Source organism: Glandiceps talaboti, chromosome 10, assembly GCF_964340395.1.
Source record: "Glandiceps talaboti chromosome 10, keGlaTala1.1, whole genome shotgun sequence".
In the NCBI taxonomy this organism is placed as follows: domain Eukaryota; kingdom Metazoa; phylum Hemichordata; class Enteropneusta; family Spengelidae; genus Glandiceps; species Glandiceps talaboti.
This window is the reverse complement of record NC_135558.1, coordinates 22,652,064-22,665,832: the sequence shown is the minus strand read 5'-3', so window position 1 is coordinate 22,665,832 and position 13,769 is coordinate 22,652,064. Positions and strand designations below refer to the sequence as shown.

At 40.7% G+C, this 13,769-nt stretch overlaps 1 protein-coding gene across 3 annotated transcripts in view; it reads left to right on the top strand.

Moving 5' to 3' along the window:
- LOC144440893 (uncharacterized) overlaps positions 1-13,769 on the top strand; it is a 57,171-nt gene that overhangs the window by 4,791 nt on the left and 38,611 nt on the right. For 2 of the 3 annotated variants that reach the window (XM_078130338.1, XM_078130336.1), the window contains exon 2: positions 11,550-11,674. In XM_078130338.1, coding sequence (XP_077986464.1) covers positions 11,550-11,674 — 125 coding nt within the window. Of the gene's footprint in view, positions 1-11,389; positions 11,412-11,549; positions 11,675-13,769 lie in introns of those variants that run through there. The other variant, XM_078130339.1, reaches the window with a different exon arrangement.

The window sequence follows — 13,769 nt, the reverse complement described above, 5'->3', positions numbered from 1 at the left end:
TGGGTGTTTTTACACAAGCAGTATCCTTCCCATACATTGAGTGCAGAGTCTTAAATATTTTCCCGCGCATACCAACTTTGGCAAGTTTATCGAACAAAGCATAATGATTTACCTTGGCCCTGTCGAACGCTTTCTCGAAGTCGATAAAAGCACGATATAATATTCCTCTAGAATATGACAGATATTTGATAATGATGCTCAGGATGAAAATACTATCCACAGTTCTGTACCCTTTCTTAAAATCAGATTGTTTTTCGGCACTTTTACAATATATATCAAACCGTGTTTATATTCTGACACAAAATTAGAGTAAAAATCTCGCCAAGTACAGAGATTAGGGTTATGCTTCTATAGTCGTTATTCAAAAAATATATTGCTATTCATAACACCTGACATTGAATACCGTTCATTGTGATCTATGGTCATACTATCACCAACATTCACCTTCGATGATAAATAGTCACCTTTGCTGACATTTCCGCTCATTTGATGAGATAAGGATATCCTCAATGATGTAAGACCTAGCCTTGTTTGTTTTACAACACTTTGATATCTATGGTGGTATCTACCGTAGCATCTGATATCGTCATTAGTAATTTGGTTCCGATGCACAATGTATAAATACTGACCGGATATTGACGATATTGTTATCTTTCCGGTCAGGACAAAAGCTAGCTAGATAGGTAGATCAATATCAAAATACCACCTGTCACCTGACTGTAAGTTTGAAAGTATGGCAAACTGTATCATGACACGACCAAGGACAAACTATCAATCACATTGCTAATAAAAGACGATAGATACGAGAACAGACATAGAGATAAACGGACATAGAGCTATAGAGATCCGAGGTGGTACTAACCTCTATAGTGGTCTGAGGTGGTACTAACCTCTATAGTGGTCTGAGGTGGTACTAACCTCTATAGTAGTCTAAGGTGGTACTAACCTCTATAGAGATCCGAGGTGGTACTAACCTCTATAGTAGTCTAAGGTGGTACTAACCTCTATAGTGGTCTGAGGTGGTACTAACCTCTATAGTGGTCTGAGGTGGTACTAACCTCTATAGTGGTCTGAGGTGGTACTAACCTCTATAGTAGTCTAAGGTGGTACTAACCTCTATAGAGATCCGAGGTGGTACTAACCTCTATAATAGTCTAAGGTGGTATTAACCTCTATAGTGGTCTGAGGTGGTACTAACCTCTATAGTGGTCTGAGGTGGTACTAACCTCTATAGTAGTCTAAGGTGATACTAACCTCCATAGTGGTCTGAGGTGGTACTCACCTCTATAGTGGTCTGAGGTGGTACTAACCTATATAGTGGTCTGAGGTGGTACTAACCTCTATAGTGGTCTGAGGTGGTATTAACATCTATAGTGGTCTGAGGTGGTATTAACCTCCATAGTGGTCTGAGGTGGTACTAACCTCTATAGTGGTCTGAGGTGGTACTAACCTCTATAGTGGTCTGAGGTGGTACTAACCTCTATAGTGGTCTGAGGTGGTATTAACCTCTATAGTGGTCTGAGGTGGTATTAACCTCTATAGTGGTCTGAGGTGGTACTAACCTCTATAGTCGTCTGAGGTGGTACTAACCTCTATAGTGGTCTGAAGTGGTATTAACCTCTATAATGGTCTGAGGTGGTATTAACCTCTATAGTGGTCTGAGGTGGTACTAACCTCTATAGTGGTCTGAGGTGGTATTAACCTCTATAGTGGTCTGAGGTGGCATTAACCTCTATAGTGGTCTGAGGTGGTATTAACCTCTATAGTGGTCTGAGGTGGTATTAACCTCTATAGTGGTCTGAGGTGGTACTAACCTCTATAGTGGTCTGAGGTGGTACTAACCTCTATAGTGGTCTGAGGTGGTATTAACCTCTATAGTGGTCTGAGGTGGTACTAACCTCTATAGTGGTCTGAGGTGGTACTAACCTCTATAGTGGTCTGAGGTGGTATTAACCTCTATAGTGGTCTGAGGTGGTATTAACCTCTATAGTGGTCTGAGGTGGTACTAACCTCTATAATGGTCTGAGGTGGTACTAACCTCTATAGTGGTCTGAGGTGGTACTCACCTCTATAGTGGTCTGAGGTGGTATTAACCTCTATAGTGGTCTGAGGTGGTATTAACCTCTATAGTGGTCTGAGGTGGTACTAACCTCTATAATGGTCTGAGGTGGTACTAACCTCTATAGTGGTCTGAGGTGGTACTCACCTCTATAGTGGTCTGAGGTGGTATTAACCTCTATAGTGGTCTGAGGTGGTACTAACCTCTATAGTGGTCTGAGGTGGTACTCACCTCTATAGTGGCCTGAGGTGGTATTAACCTCTATAGTGGTCTGAGGTGGTACTAACCTATATAGTGGTCTGAGGTGGTATTAACCTCTATAGTGGTCTGAGGTGGTACTCACCTCTATAGTGGTTTGAGGTGGTACTCACCTCTATAGTGGTCTGAGGTGGTATTAACCTATATAGTGGTCTGAGGTGGTACTAACCTCTATAGTGGTCTGAGGTGGTATTAACCTCTATAGTGGTCTGAGGTGGTACTCACCTCTATAGTGGTCTGAGGTGGTACTAACCTCTATAGTGGTCTGAGGTGGTATTAACCTCTATAGTGGTCTGAGGTGGTACTAACCTCTATAGTGGTCTGAGGTGGTATTAACCTCTATAGTGGTCTGAGGTGGTACTAACCTATATAGTGGTCTGAGGTGGTACTAACCTCTATAGTGGTCTGAGGTGGTACTCACCTCTATAGTGGTCTGAGGTGGTACTAACCTCTATAGTGGTCTGAGGTGGTACTAACCTCTATAGTGGTCTGAGGTGGTACTAACCTCTATAGTGATCTGAGGTGATAACAACTACCCGTTATAGCAAAGTTGTCCACGATACGACTTTGTTCCCGTACATTCAAACACAGACAAAACTAGACCTACGTTAGATCGCCTGTCAAGCGATATTCGACTGTATGGCAAACTGTCGTCCCGTTCTTAGGGGCCGGTCATTTTCGACTCGGGGGGGGGGCGGTGTTTTGTATTTTAACCCGGGTTTTCTCAAACCTCAGAGCTCAAAGTAACCCCTAGCTCCAATTGCAAAATGATCCCGACCCCCCCCCCCCCATCCAATGCGTTTTGTTCAAGTGTCGGTCTTCTAGTTCAAGTGTCGGTCTTCTAACTCCGTAACCGACACTTGAACTAGAAGACCGACACTTGAATTAGAAGACCAACACTTGAATTAGAAGACCGACACTTGAATTAGAAGACCGATTTGTCGTCATCGGCCACGGTAGTAACATGCCATTTATAAAAAAAACAACAGAATAATAAAGGTGAAATTGTTGTAAGCCAGTACTACATGCAAACAATTCAGTAAGTCCCGTGGGTGTTTTTACACAAGCAGTATCCTTCCCATACATTGAGTGCAGAGTCTTAAATATTTTCCCGCGCATACCAACTTTGGCAAGTTTATCGAACAAAGCATAATGATTTACCTTGGCCCTGTCGAACGCTTTCTCGAAGTCGATAAAAGCACGATATAATATTCCTCTAGAATATGACAGATATTTGATAATGATGCTCAGGATGAAAATACTATCCACAGTTCTGTACCCTTTCTTAAAATCAGATTGTTTTTCGGCACTTTTACAATATATATCAAACCGTGTTTATATTCTGACACAAAATTAGAGTAAAAATCTCGCCAAGTACAGAGATTAGGGTTATGCTTCTATAGTCGTTATTCAAAAAATATATTGCTATTCATAACACCTGACATTGAATACCGTTCATTGTGATCTATGGTCATACTATCACCAACATTCACCTTCGATGATAAATAGTCACCTTTGCTGACATTTCCGCTCATTTGATGAGATAAGGATATCCTCAATGATGTAAGACCTAGCCTTGTTTGTTTTACAACACTTTGATATCTATGGTGGTATCTACCGTAGCATCTGATATCGTCATTAGTAATTTGGTTCCGATGCACAATGTATAAATACTGACCGGATATTGACGATATTGTTATCTTTCCGGTCAGGACAAAAGCTAGCTAGATAGGTAGATCAATATCAAAATACCACCTGTCACCTGACTGTAAGTTTGAAAGTATGGCAAACTGTATCATGACACGACCAAGGACAAACTATCAATCACATTGCTAATAAAAGACGATAGATACGAGAACAGACATAGAGATAAACGGACATAGAGCTATAGAGATCCGAGGTGGTACTAACCTCTATAGTGGTCTGAGGTGGTACTAACCTCTATAGTGATCTAAGGTGGTACTAACCTCTATAGTGGTCTGAGGTGGTACTAACCTCTATAGTGGTCTGAGGTGGTACTAACCTCTATAGTGGTCTGAGGTGGTACTAACCTCTATAGTGGTCTGAGGTGGTACTAACCTCTATAGTAGTCTAAGGTGGTACTAACCTCTATAGAGATCCGAGGTGGTACTAACCTCTATAGTAGTCTAAGGTGGTACTAACCTCTATAGTGGTCTGAGGTGGTACTAACCTCTATAGTGGTCTGAGGTGGTACTAACCTCTATAGTGGTCTGAGGTGGTACTAACCTCTATAGTAGTCTAAGGTGGTACTAACCTCTATAGAGATCCGAGGTGGTACTAACCTCTATAGTAGTCTAAGGTGGTATTAACCTCTATAGTGGTCTGAGGTGGTACTAACCTCTATAGTGGTCTGAGGTGGTACTAACCTCTATAGTAGTCTAAGGTGATACTAACCTCCATAGTGGTCTGAGGTGGTACTCACCTCTATAGTGGTCTGAGGTGGTACTAACCTATATAGTGGTCTGAGGTGGTACTAACCTCTATAGTGGTCTGAGGTGGTATTAACCTCTATAGTGGTCTGAGGTGGTATTAACCTCCATAGTGGTCTGAGGTGGTACTAACCTCTATAGTGGTCTGAGGTGGTACTAACCTATATAGTGGTCTGAGGTGGTACTAACCTCTATAGTGGTCTGAGGTGGTACTAACCTCTATAGTGGTCTGAGGTGGTATTAACCTCTATAGTGGTCTGAGGTGGTATTAACCTCTATAGTGGTCTGAGGTGGTACTAACCTCTATAGTGGTCTGAGGTGGTACTAACCTCTATAGTGGTCTGAGGTGGTATTAACCTCTATAATGGTCTGAGGTGGTATTAACTTCTATAGTGGTCTGAGGTGGTACTAACCTCTATAGTGGTCTGAGGTGGTATTAACCTCTATAGTGGTCTGAGGTGGCATTAACCTCTATAGTGGTCTGAGGTGGTATTAACCTCTATAGTGGTCTGAGGTGGTATTAACCTCTATAGTGGTCTGAGGTGGTACTAACCTCTATAGTGGTCTGAGGTGGTACTAACCTCTATAGTGGTCTGAGGTGGTATTAACCTCTATAGTGGTCTGAGGTGGTACTAACCTCTATAGTGGTCTGAGGTGGTACTAACCTCTATAGTGGTCTGAGGTGGTATTAACCTCTATAGTGGTCTGAGGTGGTATTAACCTCTATAGTGGTCTGAGGTGGTACTAACCTCTATAATGGTCTGAGGTGGTACTAACCTCTATAGTGGTCTGAGGTGGTACTCACCTCTATAGTGGTCTGAGGTGGTATTAACCTCTATAGTGGTCTGAGGTGGTACTAACCTCTATAGTGGTCTGAGGTGGTATTAACCTCTATAGTGGTCTGAGGTGGTACTAACCTCTATAGTGGTCTGAGGTGGTACTAACCTCTATAGTGGTCTGAGGTGGTACTAACCTCTATAGTGGTCTGAGGTGGTACTAACCTCTATAGTGGTTTGAGGTGGTACTCACCTCTATAGTGGCCTGAGGTGGTATTAACCTCTATAGTGGTCTGAGGTGGTACTAACCTATATAGTGGTCTGAGGTGGTATTAACCTCTATAGTGGTCTGAGGTGGTACTCACCTCTATAGTGGTCTGAGGTGGTACTAACCTCTATAGTGGTCTGAGGTGGTATTAACCTCTATAGTGGTCTGAGGTGGTACTAACCTCTATAGTGGTCTGAGGTGGTATTAACCTCTATAGTGGTCTGAGGTGGTATTAACCTCTATAGTGGTCTGAGGTGGTACTAACCTCTATAGTGGTCTGAGGTGGTACTAACCTCTATAGTGGTCTGAGGTGGTACTAACCTCTATAGTGATCTGAGGTGATAACAACTACCCGTTATAGCAAAGTTGTCCACGATACGACTTTGTTCCCGTACATTCAAACACAGACAAAACTAGACCTACGTTAGATCGCCTGTCAAGCGATATTCGACTGTATGGCAAACTGTCGTCCCGTTCTTAGGGGCCGGTCATTTTCGACTCGGGGGGGGGGCGGTGTTTTGTATTTTAACCCGGGTTTTCTCAAACCTCAGAGCTCAAAGTAACCCCTAGCTCCAATTGCAAAATGATGCCGACCCCCCCCCCCCCATCCCATCCAATGCGTTTTGTTCAAGTGTCGGTCTTCTAGTTCAAGTGTCGGTCTTCTAACTCCGTAACCGACACTTGAACTAGAAGACCGACACTTGAATTAGAAGACCGATTTTTGAATTAGAAGACCGACACTTGAATTAGAAGACCGACACTTGAACTAGGAGACCAACACTTGAATTAGAAGACCGACACTTGAATTAGAAGACCGATTTGTCGTCATCGGCCACGGTAGTAACATGCCATTTATAAAAAAAACAACAGAATAATAAAGGTGAAATTGTTGTAAGCCAGTACTACATGCAAACAATTCAGTAAGTCCCGTGGGTGTTTTTACACAAGCAGTATCCTTCCCATACATTGAGTGCAGAGTCTTAAATATTTTCCCGCGCATACCAACTTTGGCAAGTTTATCGAACAAAGCATAATGATTTACCTTGGCCCTGTCGAACGCTTTCTCGAAGTCGATAAAAGCACGATATAATATTCCTCTAGAATATGACAGATATTTGATAATGATGCTCAGGATGAAAATACTATCCACAGTTCTGTACCCTTTCTTAAAATCAGATTGTTTTTCGGCACTTTTACAATATATATCAAACCGTGTTTATATTCTGACACAAAATTAGAGTAAAAATCTCGCCAAGTACAGAGATTAGGGTTATGCTTCTATAGTCGTTATTCAAAAAATATATTGCTATTCATAACACCTGACATTGAATACCGTTCATTGTGATCTATGGTCATACTATCACCAACATTCACCTTCGATGATAAATAGTCACCTTTGCTGACATTTCCGCTCATTTGATGAGATAAGGATATCCTCAATGATGTAAGACCTAGCCTTGTTTGTTTTACAACACTTTGATATCTATGGTGGTATCTACCGTAGCATCTGATATCGTCATTAGTAATTTGGTTCCGATGCACAATGTATAAATACTGACCGGATATTGACGATATTGTTATCTTTCCGGTCAGGACAAAAGCTAGCTAGATAGGTAGATCAATATCAAAATACCACCTGTCACCTGACTGTAAGTTTGAAAGTATGGCAAACTGTATCATGACACGACCAAGGACAAACTATCAATCACATTGCTAATAAAAGACGATAGATACGAGAACAGACATAGAGATAAACGGACATAGAGCTATAGAGATCCGAGGTGGTACTAACCTCTATAGTGGTCTGAGGTGGTACTAACCTCTATAGTGGTCTGAGGTGGTACTAACCTCTATAGTAGTCTAAGGTGGTACTAACCTCTATAGAGATCCGAGGTGGTACTAACCTCTATAGTAGTCTAAGGTGGTACTAACCTCTATAGTGGTCTGAGGTGGTACTAACCTCTATAGTGGTCTGAGGTGGTACTAACCTCTATAGTGGTCTGAGGTGGTACTAACCTCTATAGTAGTCTAAGGTGGTACTAACCTCTATAGAGATCCGAGGTGGTACTAACCTCTATAGTAGTCTAAGGTGGTATTAACCTCTATAGTGGTCTGAGGTGGTACTAACCTCTATAGTGGTCTGAGGTGGTACTAACCTCTATAGTAGTCTAAGGTGATACTAACCTCCATAGTGGTCTGAGGTGGTACTCACCTCTATAGTGGTCTGAGGTGGTACTAACCTATATAGTGGTCTGAGGTGGTACTAACCTCTATAGTGGTCTGAGGTGGTATTAACCTCTATAGTGGTCTGAGGTGGTATTAACCTCCATAGTGGTCTGAGGTGGTACTAACCTCTATAGTGGTCTGAGGTGGTACTAACCTATATAGTGGTCTGAGGTGGTACTAACCTCTATAGTGGTCTGAGGTGGTACTAACCTCTATAGTGGTCTGAGGTGGTATTAACCTCTATAGTGGTCTGAGGTGGTATTAACCTCTATAGTGGTCTGAGGTGGTACTAACCTCTATAGTGGTCTGAGGTGGTACTAACCTCTATAGTGGTCTGAGGTGGTACTAACCTCTATAGTGGTCTGAGGTGGTATTAACCTCTATAGTGGTCTGAGGTGGTATTAACCTCTATAGTGGTCTGAGGTGCTACTAACCTCTATAATGGTCTGAGGTGGTACTAACCTCTATAGTGGTCTGAGGTGGTACTCACCTCTATAGTGGTCTGAGGTGGTATTAACCTCTATAGTGGTCTGAGGTGGTACTAACCTCTATAGTGGTCTGAGGTGGTATTAACCTCTATAGTGGTCTGAGGTGGTACTAACCTCTATAGTGGTCTGAGGTGGTACTAACCTCTATAGTGGTCTGAGGTGGTACTAACCTCTATAGTGGTCTGAGGTGGTACTAACCTCTATAGTGGTTTGAGGTGGTACTCACCTCTATAGTGGCCTGAGGTGGTATTAACCTCTATAGTGGTCTGAGGTGGTACTAACCTATATAGTGGTCTGAGGTGGTATTAACCTCTATAGTGGTCTGAGGTGGTACTCACCTCTATAGTGGTCTGAGGTGGTACTAACCTCTATAGTGGTCTGAGGTGGTATTAACCTCTATAGTGGTCTGAGGTGGTACTAACCTCTATAGTGGTCTGAGGTGGTATTAACCTCTATAGTGGTCTGAGGTGGTACTAACCTATATAGTGGTCTGAGGTGGTACTAACCTCTATAGTGGTCTGAGGTGGTACTCACCTCTATAGTGGTCTGAGGTGGTACTAACCTCTATAGTGGTCTGAGGTGGTACTAACCTCTATAGTGGTCTGAGGTGGTACTAACCTCTATAGTGATCTGAGGTGATAACAACTACCCGTTATAGCAAAGTTGTCCACGATACGACTTTGTTCCCGTACATTCAAACACAGACAAAACTAGACCTACGTTAGATCGCCTGTCAAGCGATATTCGACTGTATGGCAAACTGTCGTCCCGTTCTTAGGGGCCGGTCATTTTCGACTCGGGGGGGGGGGGCGGTGTTTTGTATTTTAACCCGGGTTTTCTCAAACCTCAGAGCTCAAAGTAACCCCTAGCTCCAATTGCAAAATGATCCCGACCCCCCCCCCATCCCATCCAATGCGTTTTGTTGATATACAATTAGTGTTACTATAGGTTGTTACTTTAAAACCATCTGAATGTGATTGAATAATCACATATTGGAATTTAAGAACATTCATTACTATTGGTTCAAAATATATTTTCCCTGTACATGTTAATTTGAATCTATGAAAACATATACATCATTTCTTGTGGTAATTCAGCATACAATATGCAAATCCAGGGAAGACTCCTTACATACAGTTGATACATTCTATCATAGTTGGTCAACATAAATTTAGGGGATATAATAACAGTAAGCATCAAAAACTAATTTCTAATAATGCTACCTATGGTATATGTATAGTATTATACACTGCATTATGAAAAGTTTTAATGTAACAAAATTGTGCAGAATCAAATACAACTATCTGTTCAATGTATTCCTACCAAAATCATGTTTACTGTTACTATATTCCGATATAGGCATTACTACCATCCTTCCACAGTTTCATTCAGAAAAAGATTTTATTTTGAGGTTGAAAGATTGATAGACGTGAACACAGACGGACAGTTAAACCATCAGTTTAAAAGTGATGTGTTCTCTAATACTCTAATAACATTTACTCTGTGATTGTTACATAATAATCGTTTTTAGAAATGAGTTTGATATAACACATTACAGGCCTTTCATCATTACTATAATTTTTGAGAAATAGAGCCAATGTATATGAACATATAGGGAGGGACATCCCTAACACCTTTCCGTATGAGAAATGTTGACAAAGTACAGTTGTCTAGGAGATATTTTACCTCATCAAAGTGACAAATATGCTGATTTTGTTGTAGTACTCATGATCACAATTACAGTTTCCAAAATAACCCCCCCCCCCGCCCTCTCACTCCAAGTTATGTTTTCCAAAATGACGTATACCCTCCCCCTTCAAGTGGTCCTGGTGCTTTCAAAAAAAAAAACAGCGACCCGGCCCCGGTTCTGGTCAATTAAAAATTATGGGAACTGTCCGAAATTACCCAACAAAATAACTGACCCAGCCAGTGAACATGAGTGGCACCTTTCCAAATTTAGCCCACAAAAACCCCTGCCCCAGCAGCCAGTTAAAATGAGCAGCGCCTCATGTGTGAGATGTCAGACAGTCTCAATGTGGTCTTTATTAACTCAAAATTTATATGTCAAAAACAATGTACGCATTCGTATCTGGCACACTTGTGTCATGTTGATATTATCTCGTATATTCCCAGTATTAAGTTCAGTTGAATGCCCTTAATAACGATACGGCAATTGAATAACCAAATGCACACATAATACTGTTTGGTATTTGATTGCAATTGTCACTTGATACTTGCTAACACGTTTTGAAGTATGGAGCTATCGTGTTCTTGAGAATGTCAGAGTGAAGATTTTGAAGTTAAAGTTACTCTGCCGTGATTTTTAAAAATAAAAGAGCAAAGTCTTTTTATTTCTGGAGTCTTGTGAAGTTCTTTAAGTTCTAGAATACACCGTGAGAATACACCCCGGGGACCAATTACTTCCAATATCAGAGTTCTTAAAATCTCACCAAACTTCGCCACCGCGCGCAAAGGAATTGGGTTTTATCTTCTTTGAAATCGACAATTTCTTATTTTCCACAATTAAGACAGTATTTTGTGTAAAATAACTTAACTTTGATATCATTTTGACCTCTATTTAAAAATGTGTCTGCAGACACCCCATTTTTGTCTTGATTTTAACGAGAGTGGGGTTGAATTTTCTCGAACAAATTAACAGAAACAGGTTTGTTTATGTAGGCGTAGTTTTCTCCACATTTTTCATGAAAGATCACATTGAGCGTTTGTACCAAGTGTGGGTGGTAAAAGTGATTAGTGTATACATGTTGACTCAGTGATGACAACGATCAACGGGGTACTATGACACAACCCGGTACAGCTTCCCCGGGAAACCACCTGAGTTAGTGTGATCCACAGACCCGGGGGGAAACTGACGTAAGATGAGAGGTGTGTTACAATGAGACATTCTGTAATTTTTTTCGTTGGTTAAAGTAAATATATGTGACTCACACTGTCATGATGATGGTTTATCGTTTTATTGTTATCCAATGCTAGCTTATTCAACCATTTTGTTTTCAATTTCAGTACATGGGTACATGGCATGAGATTAGACGACATCACAGCCAAGATGTCATGCCGGACAAAAAACAGTCGGAATACCATCTACAAGAAGATGGAAACATTGACATGCAAATACATGGAGTTAGCCTGTAAGTAAATTGTGTAATTTGTCATAGTTTTATGATATAATGGGCTAAAATCTATAAGTGTAGAGTGATGTAGCAAAGCGACTAACGAGATTGTCTGTCTAAAGGTATCGACTTTGGCCATATTGAAATCATCAAGGGGGTTTTATTGTAATGAGATTTTTATACCATTTCACTTGCATACAATGTTATGGCATTCGTGTAGTTAGCAAACGTCTACATAACAAAGCATACATAATTACTCTGCAACTTTTTAACCAATCAGAAAAGTTTTCATAACATGCCGGCCGGCATTACAGTAGTGTCGTCACGGGTTTGTATATATGTCCGATATCCCCTAATATAAAATAATGTAGTAACAATCTAACATATTTGAATATACAGAAAACATCAGATCAGAATTTTTAAACATGCGACAACTAACTACTAGTACTTGTAGGTTTACTTGTGTCGTGGATTGCGCATGCCCAGTATACAAACAATGTGATTATAATTTATAACTAGTGATTTGCATATATGAAAATATTTGTGGACTTGAAATCAGGCAAAGTTTTCATACTGACATTTCATAATAAGCTTATATATGAATTCAACATTTTTTATTAATAAATTAACATAAATTAACACGTCCAAACTGTTTGCAAAGAAAACAAAGTATAAATGACACCACAGGTTCTATAAAAGCTGACAAATCAATCTAATATGTACAACTCTGACGTTTTTCTTTATATAGCATGGTTCCCACTTTTACACAATCACATTGTCAATCTATTATTTATTATTCCCCATATTTTTCTTCGTGATCAACCGAGGAATGTACCGTGACGAGTAACATAGGGAGCCTTGTCATTTCGAGTCGAAGACGAGTGATATCAAAACCTTTCGAATATTTTCCATTTGAATGAGAAAAATATTGGAAAATAATGAGAAACCCGAGCAATCTTAAATCAACGAAAAAATGGAAAGGGGAGAATAAAAACGATTGTGGGTGTTTTGACCTCCTTTTGACTGATATTTCAAACACGACAAGACGTTGTCTTGGTGTCATAATGTAGAACCTTCTAAAATCCATCATGTGATATTTTCTGTTCGACGCGTATAATTTAGTGTGTCTGGTTGTGGTATATAATGTGTCATAAATAATGAAAAGTATTGTTAACGGAAAACGGTAAAAAAAAACCCAGTAGGTAGACTCCTATAATGCATATGTTCAGCTGACACTCAATATTGACATATATGAAGCTGACGACTGTGGCATACAACCCTGGGGCGTATGACTACCGACATACACTGTCCAATCTGTAAAAGAAAAACTCTGATTAGTCCCCATCGGACAAAGTCCGGGACGGGGACTTATGGATTGGGTTCCGTCCGTCCGTCCATCTGTCCATCCGTCCAGAGCCGTTTCTTGGAGATGCCTGGACCGATTTTTTCAAACTTGGTACAGGGGCAACATACAATGGCATACATATGCACGTCAATTTGTTTTATGATACGATCCAATATGGCCGCCTAGCAGCCATTTTGTTTGCGAATTTTCCCTGTCCAAAGCCATAACTCAGACATGCTTGAACAAATCTCATTCAAAGTTGGTACTAGGACAGTGTTCTATGACATACATGTGCATATCCATTTGTGTCGTGATATGATCCAATATGGCTGCCTGGCAGCGATTTTGTTGGCACAGTTTTCATGTCCAAAGCCATAACTCAGACATGCTTGAACAGGTCCCCCCCCCCAGTACCCAACCCATCCTTTTATTGTTGAATGGTTTATTCCATCACATCATCTTGAAGAGTAGGCATGTCCCATGTCCAACGAGGAGACACAACATGAGTAGGCATGTTCTATATCCAACGAGCAGACACAACATATCTAAGTCTGTTTGATTTAGGTTCACAAGTGTTGTTGCGTGATCAGAGTAGTGATATCAAGAAAATGACAACATAAACTGCCAGTTCCTTAAAACCCGATCGTAGCGGGGGCTATGTCATTCTCAATGACTTGTTTTATATTAGTTGCACGACTATCATATTTCTTTCCCATGACTTATGATCACATATGATGATAAACATATCGTTTGACTCGGAGAGGTTAT